At 41.6% G+C, this 21,035-nt stretch overlaps 2 protein-coding genes across 4 annotated transcripts in view; one reads left to right on the top strand and one right to left on the bottom strand.

The window, feature by feature from the left end:
* The window catches only part of LOC139543660 (band 4.1-like protein 4), a 90,135-nt gene extending 73,090 nt beyond the window's left edge, over positions 1–17,045 (bottom strand). For 2 of the 3 annotated variants that reach the window (XM_071349961.1, XM_071349963.1), the window contains exons 1-2: positions 10,201–10,668; positions 9,749–10,015 (exon numbers count right to left, since the gene is read on the bottom strand). In XM_071349961.1, coding sequence (XP_071206062.1) covers positions 9,749–9,847 — 99 coding nt within the window. In that variant the 5' untranslated portion in view covers positions 9,848–10,015; positions 10,201–10,668. Of the gene's footprint in view, positions 1–9,748; positions 10,016–10,200; positions 10,669–16,936 lie in introns of those variants that run through there. The other variant, XM_071349962.1, reaches the window with a different exon arrangement.
* LOC139543659 (adenomatous polyposis coli protein-like) overlaps positions 16,208–21,035 on the top strand; it is a 55,898-nt gene continuing 51,070 nt past the window's right edge. Inside the window, exon 1 of the mRNA XM_071349957.1 lies at positions 16,208–16,418. The gene's annotated coding sequence lies outside the window, so the exon portion shown is untranslated. The remainder of the gene's footprint in view (positions 16,419–21,035) is intronic.

The following is a 21,035-nucleotide window of genomic DNA, read 5'->3' as shown; positions in this document are numbered from 1 at the left end:
GATTTGGTAGGGTCCGGACTGGCTTTGATTTCAACGTCGATAGACGTCAGGTCTGGACTGGCCTATATTTGGCCCAAACATAGACATCTATAATTGGTTCAAATTTGGTCCGGACAGGCCTTGATTTGGCCCAAACATTTCAACCAAATCTGAACCAATCATAGACATCTATGTTTCACAAGTTTGTACAGCACAGTACATTAGATCACAGTAGAGTACAGTAAAGTATAGTTCAGTACAGTACAGCTGTAAAGCACAGAAGAGTATAGTCCAGTATAATTTACCCTACTCAAGATGTCTTTTCAACTTTCATTCAGAACCGAAAATGAACCTGATTTCAACGACTGGAAAATACGTATTTTCAATGTAAGTCCAAAAAATATGCATTTTCAAATTCCATTCAGAACCTAAAATGAACCTAACTTTATACATCTTTTCAAAGTCATTTTTACTTACTGGGGCTATTCTACTTTCTAGTTTCGGAGGACAAATAAACATCTCGCCTAGGGCGGCAGAACAACGGCAAAGGACGGCAAATCAGCTTCCAAAATGTTTGTTTGTGACGCAAATGGGCGCGGCAGTCAGTCAGATTCAGTAGGCAGTCAGATCTGGCACTGACACCGGGCCTGCATTCATCAGGTGCCAGAGCAGACCCCTCTCAATTGCCATGGCTACCCTGCTGTTTATAACAGTGGGCCTCTGCCACAGATTATACCAGTTTCTAGGTTAGGTATGTTCTCTGAGGCCCAGACGGTTAAAGATGTTACCAAATTTGCTTAAACACGCAATTTAAAACACCATTTAAACCATCTTGATTTATGGGTCTAGAGAAAGATGGGACCCACTGGTGTAGTGTATTCATCTACCAGACTAAGAACACGGACTCGTCTGAAAAATGGGAGCCCATGCCTGAGGATTCTAACTCAAACTGAATAATACAAAGGATGAAGTAAGGGCAGGATAAACTGAGAGAATAGGTATTCAAGAGGGCCGAAGGATAGCATAGTCATGTATATACAAACAAACCCACTAGACCAAGGAGGTCAAACTTATTGTGCCCCGAGGGCCACATTTGGTCTTCAGGTCTGGAGGTCCGCATAGATAACGGGTTATATTTCCTTGCCGTCAAAAATTTCAGGAAATAGTCCACTATCCATAGTTTAAAAAATGTTTGATGCTCCCTGACTGTCCAGTGATTATTAGCGAGCTGGACAGTCAAGAAACTGTATGAATATAGGTCCATTATCCATTCTACAGTTTTTTTTAAAACTCAAACCACCCGCGGGCTGGATTAGACCCCCCGCCGTATGTTTGACATCCCTGCACTAGACATTCTTTAAAAAAAAAAAATATTTCACCTTTATTTAACCAGGTAGGCCAGTTGAGAACAAGTTCTCATTTACAACTGCGACCTAGCCAAGATAAAGCAAAGCAGTGCGACAAAAACAACAACACAGAGTTACACATAACTGAGTTACACAGACTGTTACGCAAAGAGACACCGTCTAGCCTAAATAATAACGGAACACCCACTGGCCATAAGAACCTTGGACCCAAACACACAGAATGCACAAAGCTATACACATTCGCTAAAAACACAAAAACGAGCTCTGCAGAGGTTTGTAAAGCACAAGCCAAATACATACACCAAAGTGAGAGACCTAAAATAGCTGCATGCTGACTGCAGGGTTAAAAGCCATGCACATATTCTGTTTAATAAGGAGTAACCTCGGCTTGCAGAGATGTCAGTTGCTCATGTATGTCATTTATGTATGTGATCACATATATATACACACACATACACACAAAAACAGACACACACACACACAAATCCACGAGTGAATTGTCCTCACACCACTGAATAGATCGCAGAACAGAATGAAACTGTCTGGAAGAGAATGAATGGAAAGTGACAAGTGTACTGTGGTCACATTGTGTAGTGTTCTGAATGCTGAGTCCTGCCTAGTGGTCACCAAGGAGATTAAGGTCAAAGACAAGATTAGAGCTTTAGAGCAGAGGAAAACACCACATAATGGACTTTTCATGATGATTATGATGATAACGACCACCCTAATCAGCAGGCAAGATAGTAAAGCACAATACATGATAACAACTGTGACTTTACAATTGTATGATCTGGGGAATTGGTGTGTGTAAAGTAGTTAAATTGACAGGGGGTATATCATTGAGATGTTTTATAAGCTATTACAGTGTTTCACATACACACTATATGGTACAGTAGCACAGACAGGGCGTGTGTGTTCAGCTCCTACGACATCTCAGACCTTATGTAAGTGATTATTTTGATCTGAAGCACTAAACATGTTTTTGAAAATGAGGCCTCACAGCCAGATAAAGTAAAAAGTTCAAGTTGATCTGTAAATCCCTTGAGAGAGAGAGAGAGAGAGAGAGAGAGAGAGAGAGAGAGAGAGAGAGAGAGAGAGAGACGGGGTAGATAGAGGGTAACGGGTGGATAAAAGCTTGCTGGTTGTTTTAATACCATGTTCTGAAAATTTCAATCAGGTGAAAAATGGAAGCAACCATTTGTAATACAGAGTATTTTATAATCTCTGACAAAGGAGAAAAAAACCACTTGCAGCATGTGGCCAGTGTTGATGACATCAGCAAACATGGGTTAGAGCATCATTTTTCATGTTAGTTATGAAATACCTATTAGATCATGCTCCATAGGGGGAAAGATAAGTCTTTCTTAGGCCAGGAATAGTTTACAGATTGGATCCTTTTGTGTGTGTGGTTGTGTGTGTGTGAGGAGGAGTGTTTGAATGATATTTGCTGATCCATGACTAATATGAGGACAGGTGGTGCAGAAAACAACTTTAACAAGCATCAACAACGTCCTCCTCCTCTCTTGCCATATTTTACCCATTCACGAATAACACATTAAACACTCCAAGGTTATGGCTAAATCAGCATGGAATTCCATTGTAAACCTTGGTGAAAACCCTGCAATGTGTAGGTGTTTAAATAAGGTATGTGTATAACAACAATATAATCTGAGTTAATCCTGCCCTGTCAGAGAAGATATTACGCTGCTCAGGGTGACTAAAGACAGGCAGCCATGAAGAGATTATTAAACTGTTCATCTCCCATCCCCCTGAAATCCCACTATATCTCCTCTCTCTGTCTCTATCTCTCTCCCTTTCTCTCCATAGCTCACACCCTCCTGCCTGGCTGCTTGGCTGACTGAGCAAGGACGTGCTCACTCACACCTAGGGTTGCAAACCAGAATTTTGGTATCTTTCAAGGATTTTATGTAATCTATCACAAGACATCTAGTGGCCCTTCTGGGTACTTCAGATTATCACAGGTGTATGTAATTATCTATGGCCCTCTGTGTGGCCTTCACATGTAAAATATATGAAATAATTAAATAAGATGATTATTTAAGATGATGATTTTAAAATAAAAAATAGAATGACAAAGTTTAAAACATTATCCTAAATATAGACCATCAACTTAGTGTTCAATATGAGGGTTTCAGCATTAAATATTTTTGTATACTTTTATTATGTCAATATGTATTTGTTGTCAATGTTTTGGTGTCAAACTGGTGGCAGTCAATAGTTGGATGAGGTGCAGAGGTAATTGAAAATAATGCCATTGTTAATTGGATGCTTTTTAAATTAATTAGGCCATTTTCTCTTGAACCATATGGTCTATCTACTAGAAACTCATGGACAATACAGACACATATATAACAAATGAATACTATATACCAACACATTTGTTTCAAGTTATTCAAGTATAAATTACTAAAGTTACGATAGATTGCCATAGATTTTCTGTTAATTACCAAAATTGCTGAAGACGATGGTAACTTTAGTAAATGATAAGTAGCTTTGCAACCCTACTGACACCTCAGTGCCACTGGTTCTCCCTACTACAGCTCCCCTCCCCCCTGCCCTGTCGATATCTGTTGTTTAACAAATCTCTGATAGGCTTAAAACGTATCAGGGTAAGCGATCAGATCAGATTATCTGCAGGCACCCGCAATTATTTAAAGTGATAATTTATGATTCGATTTTTATTAGGATCCCCATTAGCGACAGCTATTCTGCCTGGGGTCCGATAAATAACAGCAATTGCAATCACACACAGCGTGCTGTTAATTCTCCTGTTATAATGAAAAATAAATTGTGTGTGATTGTGACAAGCAAGTCTAGCAACGGGCAATTAGTTTCATTTTGTATAGCTCCTTTCACAGAATATATGTCAGAGGGCTTGTGATAATTAAACTGAAGACGCAAGCGAAGGTGTGTGTGTGTGTGTGTGTGTGTGTGTGTGTGTGTGTGTGTGTGTGTGTGTGTGTGTGTGTGCACGCTCTTTTCCTCCAGGGCCGAGAGTCTACTGTCGTTCATTATCACTTTCAACCAGCAGAAGTAAGTGGACACTGCTAGTGTCTAATAAGTTATCATATCTATTTGATTAGTGATGTGCTGCTGACTCACAGCATCACAGCCGCACACTGTGAACCCCAAAGTAGTTTTTTTTCCAATGTTGGTTTACTTTTGGATAGACTGATCATGTAAGCATGGCTTTTCATCAGGCCTATTGCCTACAATGGGTTGACTTAAATCTGAGAGGGCAACAGTGAGAGTATCCTACTAAATCAATAAACAGACCGATTCTATTTATTGGCACCACACTTACATGCCAGTCCCAGAGTGGAAAATCGGAGCATTCCAAATGAGACCATTACTGTTCCCTGCCCCATTAGCAGTACTGTGTTAGTAAATAATTCACAGCTGAGCCTGTGTGTGTGTGTGTGTGTGTGTGTGTGTGTGTGTGTGTGTGTGTGTGTGTGTGTGTGTGTGTGTGTGTGTGTGTGTGTGTGTGTGTGTGTTTTACCAGCCTTAGGTGGTAATAGGTGGATCACTACTCAGTCCTAATTACATAATGAGCTGCTACCTGGCCCTGGCTGCTCTGTCCAACAGGTAGATACTGTATGTGGCAAGACAGGTTCCTTAAGAGCATTCAGGCTAATATACTGTATACTAATATACAATACTGTTGTGAATGTGGACGATGACCTCTCCTAAGAATTATTTTGCCTCGTAACAAACATTACACTGCTAAACCCACCTCAAAAATACTTCCATCATGTAATGGAAATGTGTGTGTGTGTGTTTTCATAGGCCACAGATGTGGGGTGTTCGTCTGTTACTCCCCCTTTGATCCAGATGGTGTAAGTGTTTGTTTCACCAGTGCTCTACCCTACTTTGAGGGCAAGCTCGGGGGACGTCTGTGCTTGTCTCCAACGGGAGAGAGAAAGAGAGAGAGAGAAAGGGGGGATATAGAATGTGTGAGAGAACGAGAGAGACAGAGTGAGACAGAGAGAGAGAGGAGGTGGGAGAGAGGGACGAGGTGATTAAAAGCAAAGGTACCAACACAAACCCTTTTAGCAGTTTTCCCATACACTAGTGCTTCCCAGAGTCAAATATTTCTTAAAGTTTGAATCCTTAATTGAAACAATAACAAAGTGGACACCCCAGCTCTGTTTTGGTAAAAAGCTGAGAGATGGGCCTGGAGAAATTTTAGCCACTCTCAAATTCATAGACCGAGCTATGGATGCACGGATTGATCATCCATGATATCAAAATGATGTTTTGAAGCAATACAGAGTTTGTTGACATTTACGTTGTTTACAAACATTGTATTAAAACCAGCTTATATTTTGGATTCAGATGGGGTACAACAGTTGATCTAAGTTCCCGAAGCATTTCTAAGTTGTATTCTTTAAGAATCAATGTAGCAATTAACGATTCTGGATGTAATATATATGGCTCTGGTGCCTCCAAACATTTGGTGTTTATTGCTGTGGGATGTCAGCTAACAGAGGAACAAGCTTTTGACTGTTTCCGCCCACCCGCAACATTAAATTACTGTATGGCGATAGAACTGAGCTAAGTGTTTAAACAAATCACTTATAATTCACCTAGCTAAAGACCTACTGATTGTCTCGAGGGAAAAAACAACCACCAATTTCACACAGTCTGGGGTAGAATTCTTCACAGTTTCAAAAGAGGGACATGTGAATGTTGCATCCCCACACAAAACAGCCTGAGCTGAGTTAAAGTGTAGAGATAAGAAAGACAGCCAATACTGATTGAATAGGCAGGCGTTAGTTTGATTTTTCTCTCTCTCTCTCTGTTTGACTCTTCAGTAGCAGATCCCAGAGGATCCATTAGTAGCCACCAGGTTCATTAGAAAGTCATATGTTTCCATGGCAACCCGCTTTTGACTTTCACTTTCAGGAATTCACAGATTTCACATATCAATGTAATTTCTGAGGATATAAAGCTGAGGCATTTGTTATCGGTTGACACTGTCAAAAAATATTTGACGTCTAAAATAGGCTAATGTGATCTAATGTGTACCGAGCTCTAAAAACACAACGGAATTGACACATTCCGCACACGCAGGAATTTTTATGTATTTCTAATTTCACAATGGAAAAACTTCGCCTTGAGCCAAGCATATCAAGCAAATCAACATGTCACACAGCTGCAGTGTTACCCTGATGTACCCAAACCCTCTCTCCTGGCATGAGTCAGGAAGAACTTTATAGGTACACTGACATGAAATGCTGCCTATTCTTTGTGACAACCTTAGGGGATGACCTGTTGTACAAAAAAAACACCATGTTCATTGTATTTAGTGGTAAGTTGGAGAACAAAGACATTCTGAATGACGACAAGGAAGGAAGCAGCTAACGGCTAACTGTTCCCAAAAAGCTGCCCTGTTTTCGTGAACTATTACCCAGAAAGCTAAAGAGGTCGGAGCACCTCTCTCTAGCCATGGCCAGAGAAAACAGACGTGGCCTTCAGGGTCAGCGTCCGCTGTTGTTGGGACTGCTCTACTTTGTTGTGGTAGCAGTTCTGTACCTCACACTAAATCCAACACAGCCCCTGGGCCAAACTCAATGAAGCCTTTGTGTAAGAGGCTCGGTGCTGTTTAATACAGCATATAGCAAAGACTGGATCGGGCTTACAGGAGCCAAATGCATCTCTGCCCACCTAGCCCCGCTTTTCAGACACGAATGTGCTCCCAGCAGCCAAGCATAAAAACTTTGACAAACGTGATAAATAATACATAATATCAGAATATAATTGCAGGTGCAGCAGGAAGGCCCATTAATGTAGGCTAGGGAACTTCTGTTCACATTATGAACCCTTTCAAGTCTCTTTTTTCTTATTTATTTACAGCTGAGAGCAGCATAAAATAAACAGCCTAAATGGGAGATCTTGAGATGGGTGACAACACACCAGAGTGACAACTGGAGTGGTGTTGCGCAACACCTTGGGGACATGGGTGTGGAGGTCAACTAAACAGCATTTCCTTCGCAGCTCTCTTGGGCTCTTTTTCTGAAGGGAAAGAATAAATCAGAGAAACCTGACTGACTGACAGACAAAGTGCCTCCCTCCATGAGCGTCCCTCTGGAAAAATGTGTCGCCCAAACGCACACTTTGTTCTTCCCCGCATTCCATCTCTTTCTTTCGGACCAAGGCCTTTTAACTCAAACCCTTTCATTGTCTTTGTCTGGTCTCTCACTCATGTGGTTTTCAGTCACAGTAGTGTCAGGGGCCAGGGGAATACAGGTGTATGTCATGCCACACTGCTGAACGTAAAGCCGAACTTCAACAGTAACAGAGAGCAGCATGAATAGGATTAGTGCCAAGCTTCACTTCCAGAGTCCCTCTGTACTTTGTTTAGTACACATATTTTTGTGTAGTACAAAAAAAAGTTGGTGAGAACCAACTACAAAACTTGACTTTTGTTACAAATTCTTATGCTGGGATCAGATGAATCCCAATAAATTATATAATAATATTCATAGAACCAACCCATAGCTAAGCTCCACTGCAGTAGAGCTGGTGTTTTTAATCTAACCACTGACAATACCAGGATTATAATCCTACTCTGCTGGATCAGTACAGTCAGAAACCATTCATTCAAAAGCTCACCACAGCAGCTTCACTAACTTACCCTAGAGCCATAAAGGAGAAAATACATATTACACGCATATTGTACACAAAACGACAATAATGCATAATACACAGCTGATGCTGCACTATTCACCATGCCCACCTGGACAGCCTCTCACATGAACAATTAAAAGAGGATGAGCAACATGATCTCTCCAATGGACTAGTCACTAGTGGAGCACAGACAGGGAGAGTAAAGCCAAGCCAAGAGGGATAGGGCGCCAGGGTATCATGTGGGGCCATCTTGAGGAGAGAGGGGGGTTGCAGAGAGTGGGTCTGAGTGGTGGGTGGTGGCATGGCAACTAAAAATCAGTTAGAGGGTCTCTCTATTTCCAAATGCACCATTTTAGGAGTCGCTTTCCACAAAATAACCAGCAAAACACACCTACTACTGTAACAGGTGCCCAACGGTTAGGCCTTCTCTCCTATTTAAATAAAGGGCTTATCAAGATAGATTAAAAGCTATGGACTATGAAGGGTTTATATGCTCTGACGGGTTTATATTTGGAGCATTATAATAGGGAAATAAAGGTATGAGCGTCAAAGGGCAAGGTGACGCCAAGCAACCAGATGCAGTTTAGCCCCAGCAGTCATCAGAACATAATTATCTGCCTCTGGCCCTTTGACACACAGACAGACCTGAGTTTCGTCTTCAGAGATTATATCCAGCCCATAAACTAAACCCATATTCACTCCCAGTCTGACCCGCTCTGGGTTGGAATTATTTGATGAAGCTAGTCAAGAGGAAATGGTACATAATACCTATAGCATCATAACAGTCATTGTATAGCAGTCATGGAGTGGTCCCCCCCCCCCCCTCCACCCCCTGTAGAATGACAGACAGTGAGCTCTCCTAACAGACATTCCTGAAACTGAAGTTGCATCGCAGTATTGAATCTATCATCATGAAGTCTTGGTTTACACTGTGCCCCAAGGTGAAGAAAGCAGAGAAGATACTTACAACTGATATTGATACATTCAAGTCTTTGTTTTCCACTTAGACCCCCAAACAATGTAAGGCATGCTCTGGGTGTTTTCTTGATGCATTTTTTATGACTGTGTGTTGTGGTGGACTTGTAGATTTAACATACCATGTGTTATAAAAACATTATGAAGATCCAAATGAGCATCACGAAGAGAATGTGGCCCAGTAGGCTGATATAAGTCAAATACTGTACAGACATGTAACAAAGTTAAACTAGAAAACTGGCACTGGTTGGTTGTCATCAAGTTTCAGGATTTCAACTGTGTCATTCTCATGCTTTTGTTTGGATGGAAATCCCCTGAAGCATAATTTCAGATTTAATTCATGACCAGAAATAAAGTCATCGAGACTAAGATACTAAGATACTCACCATGTTTCTTTACAGCCCTTGGGGCCTGTATTTTGTTTCACAGAGAGTTCACAGCAAATTACAGTAGAAGCCTGGGCTACTTTTTAGGCTCCTGGTCAGCTACCAATAGCCAAATGTATCCTCAAGAGACACCTTCATGGTCAGGTAACCTGTAGCTTTGGGCTTTCTGTTAATAAACGACACATTGTACTTGTTGATACATTTAGAAATGAGTCAAAAACACAGATATCAGATTCCAACAACTGCATACTTCAGTCAAAGTAGAAGTACAGATTCTTGACAAGCCTCACCGCGCGTGTGACGACAGACCGCTTATTAAAGGATGGCTACCTGTCAACCGCCTAACCTGACAGACAGACGAGCGCGTGTAAAGGGATCTCCTCTTACCTTTATTCCTTGTTGTTGAGTGGTTAACGTCAATTTGGTTTCATCCAACAGTAAAACTTCACAATAAAACTCTTCCTGGGGCGCACAGAAGCAACTCATGTCTTTCTTTTTGCAGGGGGGATAAAGCACCACTGCACTGACTTAGCGGACTTCTGTCAATTCAATGATAAAATAATGGACTAATGCTGGGACTAAATAAAAGTCAAAATCATCATGGGGTTTTCTTCAATAAAACACTCCTTAGCCAGTCCTTGTATTGTCTATGATCTGCAACAACAAAAAAAGACAGAACCATTAAAATGATAGAATTATCAGAATACATTGCATTGAAACGAACCTTTCAAAATAAGGATTAAAGCAGCCTTTAGGCCAATAAACTTGTCACAATACTGTAAAAATGCTTCGAATAAAAATACATTGTAGTTTTATAAGGTTCCCAATAGGCTACACACCTTTGTGCTCTATCCAAAATAATTGCGAAACCTTTTGTTTTGGCTTGCAGCTTGTTCTTTCAACAAATCAGCCTCCATTAAATGTTGAGCTTTGGGTACAGTATGTGACGCCTATTTCTTTATAAACCGTAGTTTATAGTTATTTCATTTTCATGAAAAACTGGATAACTCCCGGACCGCAAGGTTCCTTCCTTTTATTGTGTTCAATAAACACGAGTTATGCGCTCTTCAGTGCCCTCCAGCTCCAATATTCATAGATATGCAAGAAAAATAGGAATTCCTTTCAGTGTGATCCGCTTTTTGATCTCCAAGTCTTTAATTTTTATTTGTCTTATATCTGGCAATCTTACTAAAAGTTAAGACAGAGGCTTAGCCTGCACCTGTCCCGTCGGTTTAGAGAAATGAGGCAAAATCTCGCCACTCTTCAGCATTGCAGACAGCCCGTTGCTAAGGAGCGGTGCCCATCTCTCACGACAAAGCTTCCCGACACAAAATGACTCCGCCCTTCTGGACTTTCCACCAATTGAAGCCATACCGACAATATACATTCATAGATGATACAATCATGCCACCTGTTGGAGATTTGCAAACTGGTCTCTCTGTCTCTGTCTCTGTATATCAAATCAAATGTTATTTGTCACATGCGCCAAATACAATAGGTTTAAACCTTACCGTGAAATGCTTATTTACAAGCCCTTAACCAACAATGCCGTTGTAAGAAAATAGAGTTAAGAAAATAAATACAAAATAAACTAAAGTATAATAAATAAATGAAGTAACACAAAAAATAACGATAATTAGGTTATTTTCAGGGGTTACCGGTACAGAGTCAATGTGCAGGGTCTTTCTCTGACACCGCCTAGTATATAGGTCCTGGATGGCAGGAACTTTTTGAGGATCTGGGGACCCATGGCAAATCTTTTCAGTCTCCTGAGGGGGAAAAGGTGTTGTTGTCATGCCCTCTTCACAACTTTCTTGGTGTGTTTGGACCATGATAGTTTGTTGGTGATGTATACACCAAGGAACTTGAAACTCTCAACCCGCTCCACTACAGCCCCGTCGATGTGAATGGGGGCGTGTTCGGCCCTCCTTTTCCTGTAGTCCACAATCATCTCTTTTGTCTCACTCACGTTGAGGGAGGTTGTTGTCCTGGCACCACTCTGCCAGGTCTCTGACCTCCTCCCTATAGGCTGTCTCATCGCTGTCGGTCATCAGGCCTACCACTGTTGTGTCGTCAGTAAACTTAATTATGGTGTTTGAGTCGTGGGTGAACATGGAGTGCAGGAAGAGACTAAACACACACCCCTGTGGTGCCCCCGTGTTGAGGATAAGTGTGGCAGTTGTGTTGTAGCCTACTCTTATCACCTGGGGGTGGCCCGTCAGGAAGTCCAGGATCCAGTTGCAGAGGGAGGTGTTTAGTCCCAGGGTCCTTAGCTTAGTGATGAGCTTTGTGAGCACTATGGTGTTGAATGCTGAGCTGTAGTCAATGAACAGCATTCTCACATAGGTGTTCCTTTTGTCCTGATGGGAAAGGGCAATGTGGAGTGCGATTGAGATTGCATTCATCTGTGGATCTGTTGGGGCGGTAAGCGAATTGGAGTGGGTCTAGGGTTTCCGGGAAGATGGTGTTGATGTGAGCCATGACCAGTCTTTCAAAGCACCTCATGGCTACCAAAGTGAGTGCTACTGTCCGGTAGTAATTTAGGCAGGTTACCTTCGACTTCCTGGTTACAGGGACTATGGTGGTCTGCTTGAAACATGGAGGTATACAGACTCGGTCAGGGAGAGGTTGAAAATGTCAGTGAAGTAACTTGCCAGTTGGTGTGCGCATGCTCTGAGTACACGTCCTGGTAATCTGTCTGGCCCCACGGCCTTGTGAATGTTGACCTGTTAAAAAGGTCTTGCTCACATAGGCTACGGAGAGCGTGATCACACAGTTGTCTGGAACAGCTGGTGCTCTCATGCATGCTTCAGTGTTGCTTGCCTCGAAGCGAGCATAAAATGCATTTAGCCCATCTGGTAGGCTCGCGTCACTGGGCAGCTCGCGGCTGGGTTTCCCTTTGTAGTCCGCAATAGTTTGCAAGCCCTGCCACATCCGACGACCGTCAGAGCCAGTGTAGTAGGATTCATTGTTAGTCCTGTATTGACGCTTTGCCTGTTTGATGGTTCTTCTGAGGACATAGCGGTATTTCTTATAAGTGTCCAGATTAGTGTCCCGCTCCTTGAAAGCGGCAGCCTTCAAGTGCGGATGTTGCCTGTAATCCATGGCTTCTGGTTGGGATATGTACATACGGTCACTGTGGGGACGACGTCGTCGATGCACTTATTGATTAAGCCGGTGACTGAGGGGGTATACTCCTCAATGCCATTGGATGAATCGCAGAACATATTCCAGTCTGTGCTAGCAAACCAGTCCTGTAGCATAGCATTCGTGTCATCTGACCACTTCCATATTGAGCGAGTCACTGGTATTTCCTGCTTTAGTTTTGCTTGTAAGCAGGAATCAGGAGGATAGAATTATGGTCAGATTTTCCTAATGGAGGGTGAGGGAGAGCTTTGTACGCATCTCTGTATGTGGAGTAAAGGTGGGCTAGAGTTCTTTTCCCTCTGGCTTCACATGTGACACACTGGTAGAAATTAGGTAAAGGGGATTTAAGTTGCCTGCATTAAAGTCTCCGGGCCACTAGGAGCGCCGCTTCTGGATGAGCATTTTCTTGTTTGCTTAAGGGCTTATACAGCTCATTGAGTGCGGTCTTAGTGCCAGCGTCGGTCTGTGGTGGTAAATAGACGGCAACAAAAAACACAGATGAAAAGTCTTGGTATGGTCTACAGTTTATCATGAGGTTCTCTACCTCATGCGAGCAATACCTAGAGACTAACTTAGTATTAGACATTGCGCACCAGCTGTTATTCACAAATAGACATACAGTGCCTTGCAAAAGTATTCATCCCCCTTGGCGCTTTTCCTATTTTGTTTCATTACAAACTGTAATTTAAATGGACTTTTATTGGAATTCATGTAATGGACATACACAAAATAGTCCAAATTGGTGAAGTGAAATTTAAAAAATAACTTGTTTCAAAACATTCACCCCCTTTGCTATGAAGCGCCTATATAATATCTGGTGCAACCAATTACCTTCAGAAGTCACCTAATTAGTTAAATAAAGTCCACCTCTGTGCAATCTAAGTGTCACATGATCTGTCACATGATCTCAGTATATATACACATGTTCTGAAAGGCCCCAGAGTCTGCAACACCATTAAGGAAGGGGCACCACCAAGCAAGTGGCACCATGAAGACCAAGGAGCTCTCCAAACAAGTCAGGGACAAAGTTGTGGAGAAGTACAGATCAGGGTTGGGTTATAAAAAAATATCTGAAACTTTGAACATCCCACGGAGCACCATTAAATCCATTATTAAAAAATGGAAAGAATATGGCACCACAACAAACCTGCCAAGGGGGGGGCCACACACCAAAACCCACGTACCAGGCAAGGAGGGGATTAATCAGAGAGGCAACAAAGAGACCAAAGAGAACCCTGAAGGAGCTGCAAATCTCTGCAGTGGAGATTGGAGTATCTGTCCATAGGACCACTTTAAGCCGTACACTCCACAGAGCTGGGCTTTACATAAGAGAGGCCAGAAAAAAATCCATTGTTTAAAGAAAAAAATAAGCAAACATGTTTGGTGTTTGCCAAAAGGCATTTGGGAGACTTTTCAAACATATGAAAGAAGGTACTCTGGTCAGATGAGACTAAAATTGAGCTTTTTGGCCATCAAGGAAAAAGCTATGTCTGGTGCAAACCCAACACCTCTCATCACCCCGAGAATACCATCCCCACAGTGAAGCATGAAGGTGGCAGCGTCATGCTGTGGCGATGTTTTTCCTCGGCAGTGACTGCGAAACTGGTCAGAATTGAAGGAATGATGGATGGTGCTAAACACAGGGAAATTCTTGAGGGAAACCTGTTTCAGTCTTCCAGAGGTTTGAGACTGGGACGGAGGTTCGCCTTCCAGCAGGACAATAACACTAAGCATACTGCTAAAGCACCACTCGAGTGGTTTAAGGGGAGACATTTAAATGTCTTGGAATGGCCTAGTCAAAGCCCAGACCTCAATCCAATTGAGAATCTGTGGTATGACTTAAAGATTGCTGTACACCAGCGGAACCCATCTAACTTGAAGGAGCTGGAGCAGTTTTGCCTTGAAGAATGGGCAAAAATCCCAGTGGCTAGATTTGCCAAGCTTATAGAGACATACCCCAAGAGACTTTCAGCTGTAATTGCTGGAAAAGTTGCTGGAAAAGTTGAGCGAATAGTTATGCACGCTCAAGTTTTCTGGGTTTTTGTCTTATTTCTTGTTTGTTTCACAATAAAAAATATTTTGCATCTTCAAAGTGGTAGGCATGTTGTGTAAATCAAATGATACCATCCCCCCCCAAATCTATTTTAATTCCAGGTTGTAAGGCAACAAAATAGGAAGAATTCCAAGAGGGGTGAATACTTTCGCAAGCCATTGTACTTGAGGGAAACCTGTTTCAGTCTTCCAGAGATTTGAGACCGGGACGAAGGTTTACCTTCCAGCAGGGCAATGACCTCTCGTCTTACCGGACGTAGCTGTTCTGTCCTGCTGATGCATGGAAAACCCAGCCAACTGTATATGATCCGCAGCGTCGTTCAGCCACAACTTGGTGAAACATAAGATATTAGAGTTTTTAATGTCCGTTGGTAGGATAGTCTCAAATGGAGCTCATCCAGTTTATTCTCCAGTGATTGCACATTGGCCAATAGAACGGATGGTAGAGGCGGGTAACCCAGTTGCCGAAAGAATCTCACAAGGCACCCTGATCTTCGCCCCCTGTATTTCCTTATTTTCTTCATGCAAACATTATATCCTTCGCGGAAGACTTCTTCTTTGAGGTGAGTAATCGCTGTTCTGATAACCAGAAGCTCTTTTCAGTCATAAGAGACAGTAGCATCAACATTATGTACAAAATAAGTTACAAACAATGTGAAAAACACAATATCACAATTGGTTAGGAGCCCGTAAAGCAGCCATCCCCTCCGGCGCCATTCTCTCTCTCTCTCTCTCTCTCTCTCTCTCTCTGTGTGTGTTTGTGTGTGGCCATTGTCAGGCTATATATAATTTAAAATGTCAAGCCACCACTGTAGGCTACAGTAAATTGCAGTGAGATAATATTGCAACTTTATTTGGAGTTTTTCAGTAGCCTTGCCATAGGCCTAAACTACACATTTTTTAGAGCAAGTGCTACCTTGATTTATCCTGACCTCTGGTGGTTGGTCTTTGCCAATGCCTCCCTAATAAAGAGAGATAGCAAGCAAAAGTTGTTTATTGCAGTTTTGCAATGTCAAGAAATATGCATTGGCCTTGCAAAATATGTTAGAGTAGGCTATTACTTAATTGTAATTTAGTCGTTCTATTCACTGGGCTTATTGTTAATAAGTTATCCTTCTCATCCATTCATGATTCCATTTCAATATACTGTATGATCAGAGCGGAATGCACAAACATGCAGGGATTAAGCTTTTCTTATTTTTCAGATAAGGGTGTAGATGTGTAATATGTGTCAAAGATGGACTAATGCATGTCAAGTACTTCTCTGTGTAGTTGTTATAGCCTAATATGAATTGGCCTACTGTATTCATACTATAACAACACAGAAGTCCTTGACATGCAGAATACACAATTGAATAAAAGGTCATTGTTGCCACTTGCCAGTAAAATGTATTAGGCAGACCTACATGCTTTCAATGACTTTCGCTGAAAGTGGGTCAGTAGGCCTAGCGCCATATTTAAATCAAGTAAACTGGTAGGCCTAGGCTTCACATTTTCTTTCTGACCACACAGATATCAGATAGACAAGAAAAATGTAAACACTGCTTATCTGTAAACAAAATCAATCTCAGATGTTGTTTTCTTTCTCACGGCCGGAGGGCGGGTACCCTTTGCGCGTCATCATCAAGCATGCGCGCATGCTGACAGTACAGACAACATGGCATAACGAAGGAAGCAAGCGTACGAAGAAAAAAAAGCGGAGGAAGACACAAAAGAAAAAGTTTACTTAAGAGTCTGTAGCAACGTTTATAATGGACCCTCGTTTAAAGTTAGTTTCGCGGTTTCGATAGGGGACTTTTCACCCTGGAGTGCGTCTCTATAAACGTATTGGTGCAGAGAGGAGCGAATGTTGATACAGGTAAGATAATTTACCTAAGCTAAATGTTAGCTCGCGAGCTAGCTATTTTAGTTCATTAGTTGGTGAACAATCTGCTAACATGACTCATTAGTTAGGAGGCAGCTTGTTGTTTTGACTGGAACAAAACTGCACATTAATCTGGCAACGCAACAAGAACCTCCGTAGAACCTACGGAGTAGGACGCGAACTCATGTAAACTATTTTGAGCATGGCTATGAAAAGGAGCTGGCATAAAAGTTCTCAGTTTAGTTTGCGTGCTAGCTTCTGATGTACAGTAGCCTACATTTAGCCCAGGCTACTGCTAGTTGTCAGGAATGCAGCAAAAGAAGAGGACTGAACCTTTTTTTGGCAAGCTGCCCACACTTTGAAGCACATTAAATAGATTTTTAAATAACCGAGCAGCTTTCAGTGCAGTAAATTATTTGAACGTTTCCAATTGAGTGTCACGAGTCTGTTACAAAGTTTGTCTTTGTTGGAAGAACTTGCCACAATGTTATGTTGCAATTTGCCACGCTTACTTTACGTTCCACAAACTTTGTCTGGCTTTCTACTTTGTATCCAGTAGGCAGGGAAACCCGTTTAGGTGATCAGCTGGAAGTGTTTGCCATTCAGTCTGTGGTTCGGCTAGGCTCGGCCATATTGTGCAAGTGTTTGTCACATGTGAATTGCGTCAATATTGAATTTAAAGCTGGGTAAACACTACATGTTGATATTTGTACATTTTTGTGCAGCAGAATGACAACCGCACAGATAACCGTTATGAAACTACCACTATTCAAACACCACATGGAAAGTGGAGATATTTTTACATCACTAGTTAGAGGACAACCTGCAGAAAAATCTGATACATTTAGGAATGTTGCATTTTCATACAGTGGTCACAAAAACGGTTGCACGTCCTGTTTTAAAATGAACACCACTCAAAAACCACATGGAATCTAGGAATAATGTGTATGTTACTGGTTAGAGGACAATTTGTAGAAGACCGCTAGCTACATTTTGAATTGTTGCATTTGATTCAAGTGTTTCCAGGGTTCTACACTAACTTTTGACACGTTCCAGTTGGTGGCACCAGCACACTTGGTCGCACCAATTTTTGTATATATTTAAAAATAATAATTGATGTTAACCTGGCCTGTGTCCCATAATGTGCCTGCATTTCATACTAAACCAGGCTAATAATGACTAGCATTCTTTTAAATTGGCATGCCATTGTGTTCTTACATTGATTTGGATTAGGGTTGGGCGGTATTCAGATTTTCACATTGTCATACTGTCCTCCTCGCACCCCGGGATTTACTGTATGACTGGCTTAGTACACAAGGGTGCACCAACCCCCCCCCCCCCCAGAAATTAGCATACGGCATAGCAAATTTCCATGGCGAAAATAAATGAATTGCAGAGACAGGCAATCCAGCTCATAAAGTTATACATGTATACACTGAATTAAAATATAAACAACATGTAAAGTGTTGGTCCCATGTTTCATGAGTTGAAATAAAAGATTCTAGAAATGTTCCATATGCACAAAGTTTATTTAGCTCAAATTTTGAGCAGAAATTTGTTTGCATCCCTGTTAGTTTTTATCCTTTGCCAAGATCAAGAAGCTGATTAAACAGCATGATCATTTCACAGGCCACTCTAAAATGTGCCATGCCACAGGTCTCAAGTTGAGGGAGCGTGCAATTGGTATGCTCACTGCAGGAATGTCCACCAGAGCTGTTGTCAAAAAATGCAATGTTAATTTCTCTACTGTAAGCCGCCTCCAACGCAATTTAGAGAATTTGACAGTACGTCCAACCGGCCTCACAACCGCAGACCACTTGTAATGTGTGGGCAAGCGGTTTACTGATGTCAATGTTGGGAATAGAGTACCCCGCGGTGGAGTTATGGTATGATCAGGCATAAGCTACAGATAATGAACACAATTGCATTTTGTCGATGGCAATTTGAATGCACAGAGATACCGTGACAATCCTGAGGCCTACTGTCGTGCCATTCATGGGATGCTCTGGGTGAATCGTTTACGACGGTGTGTTCCAGACAATATCCACCAACTTCGCACAGCCATTGAGGAGTGGGACAACATTCCACAGGCCACAATCAACAGCGTGAACAACTATATGCGAAGGAAATGTGTCATGGTGCATGAGGCAAGTTGTGGTCACACCAGATACTGACTGGTTTTCTGCTCCACGCCCTACTTTTTTTTTTTTTTTTTAAACCTATGTTGTGAAATCAATAGATTAGTGCTATATTTAAATTATTTCCTTATAAACTGCATCTTTAAAGTTGCTGCATGTTGAGTTTATATTTTTGTTCAGTGTAGGTAGGAGCTACCGAATGTCATGTCATTTTTGGTGAGTTTGGACATTTTACAAGCGGAAATGAACGAGAGGCATTGTGCAAATGAAGTTTTGACATGCCTGTCTGAAGGAAGAGCATTGCTGGCTCTCCAGCAGCATGTCTACACACCGTGTATGTGTGGAGTCTGAAGTCGCTAGGGCAACGGGCCTGCCTGCTTTGCTCAGAGAAGATGGGGGAGGATCATATGAGCTGAGAGGCAACCCCCCCCCCAAAAAAAACACAAGGAAATCAAGTCAGTGGCAGCTGTACAAATAACTCATCCAAAGGGCTTTGACTTAACAAACATGTTAGAAATTGAACACAATATGATGCCTTATTCATTCAGCCACTTACTTACTTAGATAGCAGTGTTAAACCGTGTTAACGCGGAGTTCTGGGGGGGAAAAAATAAAAAGCTTGCTGTGTTTTGAAAATGAAGATATAAAATGCTTCTTGTTGTAATTTCTGCTCGGCATCAAACACATTTTGTGCTTTGGTTGCGCTTTTAAACTCTGAGAATTCACAAATGGGCATTCTGTCAGCAGACAGCGCTCTGACTGTTGTGTAGCTACTTTTCGCTTGCACTTTTCTCAGTGTAGCCAGCCTATTTTTCTCCAGTAAAATGCAAGAAACTTTAAGCAAAACATTAGCAAATGTAGCTGGCTACATTCTTTCTATGATAGGCCTAAACATTAGAAATATGATGGCCATGCATCACTTTTGCAAAAAATACCCTTTTCATTGTAAGTTAATTTACTCTGGCTGCTAGCCAAATAGCGTTGAGCTTCTGTTATCTGATATAACATAAGCTATTTTCGGCCAAATGTGATACTCAAATGTATTTTCTGTGAAGGATAACTATAGTTGCATGTCCCTGGTCACTCTATTGAAGCAAAAAAACACTGACTTTCAATATAAACCGAGAACCCAGTCAATACACAGCTGGACCTGCTTTCTCTTGTTGTGCTATTTACAAACACGCGACTGGCTCAACTGTTCAGGGGAACTACTTAAGCTTCATAATGTAACATAATGTGACAGCAATCTGCTTTATCTCCTAACACATTGCACAAGTTGACTGCAGGTATTTACTTAAATAGCTACAAAATTTCAGAAATACTGTAGTTTCAATGGTATTGGAAAAACCATCCTGTGGCTACTTCTAAATCCTTGGTATACTGCCCAAACCTAATTTGGATAGATTTACTGTAACAGAAAAGAAACTGTTTAATTCAGATGCACGCCAGCCAGTTTGGTGAGCAGTGTTTCTGTAGTGTACGTGATGGATTTTTCTAAACAAATGGCCACTGGATTGATGCAAATAATCATTATTCTGCAAGGTAGGCATAAACTACTTTGTCGTTACCTTTTTAATTTCCTTTCCGTCTACTTGAAGACAGGCTGTCATTAACATCGCTAATGGCTACACAAAATGGTAGGCATACAGGCCCACAGGGCTCGACGTTCAGGTAAATTTACCAGTGGCACACCGGGCCAGTGCCAACTGAAAGCTACTGGCCCGAATGGAGGGGAGAAAAACAAACATACTGGCCTGGATCAAGCTCTGACAGGAAAGCGAATAATGCGTGCATAATTTCAATAACATTTGCACAATGAACAAGTAGCCTATACAGGGTTGATACAGACATTGTCAAGTCAAATTCAAGGACTTTCAAATAATTTTTCAAGCACTCAATTTTAATAGACTATAGAGAAGAGAACTCCCCCAAAATGTATGCAAAAAAATCTGCATCAACACTAAGAATAATGCTCTTTTTAATAGGCCTACCCAATGGCATTCACATTTTTACATTCTAAAATGTCAATGTGTGCATTGCCTGACTAAATATGCTCCATTCTCCAGACATGCTCCAGACACAAACACACTCATGAAGTCCTGTCTGTGGTAGCAAGTCAGTCTCGCCATTTTAAGATGTTATTGTAACATTAAAGCAAGAAAGCGACCAAAAGCCGGGTGTCCTTTGTTATGCAGCGCTTTGTATTGAAAACCAAGTTGAAGACAACATTTCAATATTGTTTTGCTCATAATATAACCTCACACGGGTTTTACCGCAACAACATTTCAACTGCGGGAAACAAACTAAAGCACCTACATCTCTCAAGCAGATCAGAATTGAAATGGCAGAATATTTATATTAGAGCCGTAGAACTTATAAATCGGCTACCTTGACTTCAATGACTTTTCTAGGACCATAACTGAATTGCGCATTCCAAATATTCAACCAAGACTTGGAACTTTTCAGATATCTG

The sequence above is a fragment of the Salvelinus alpinus genome, chromosome 18, assembly GCF_045679555.1.
Source record: "Salvelinus alpinus chromosome 18, SLU_Salpinus.1, whole genome shotgun sequence".
Taxonomy (NCBI): domain Eukaryota; kingdom Metazoa; phylum Chordata; class Actinopteri; order Salmoniformes; family Salmonidae; genus Salvelinus; species Salvelinus alpinus.
This window is presented reverse-complemented; position numbering and strand designations above follow the sequence as displayed.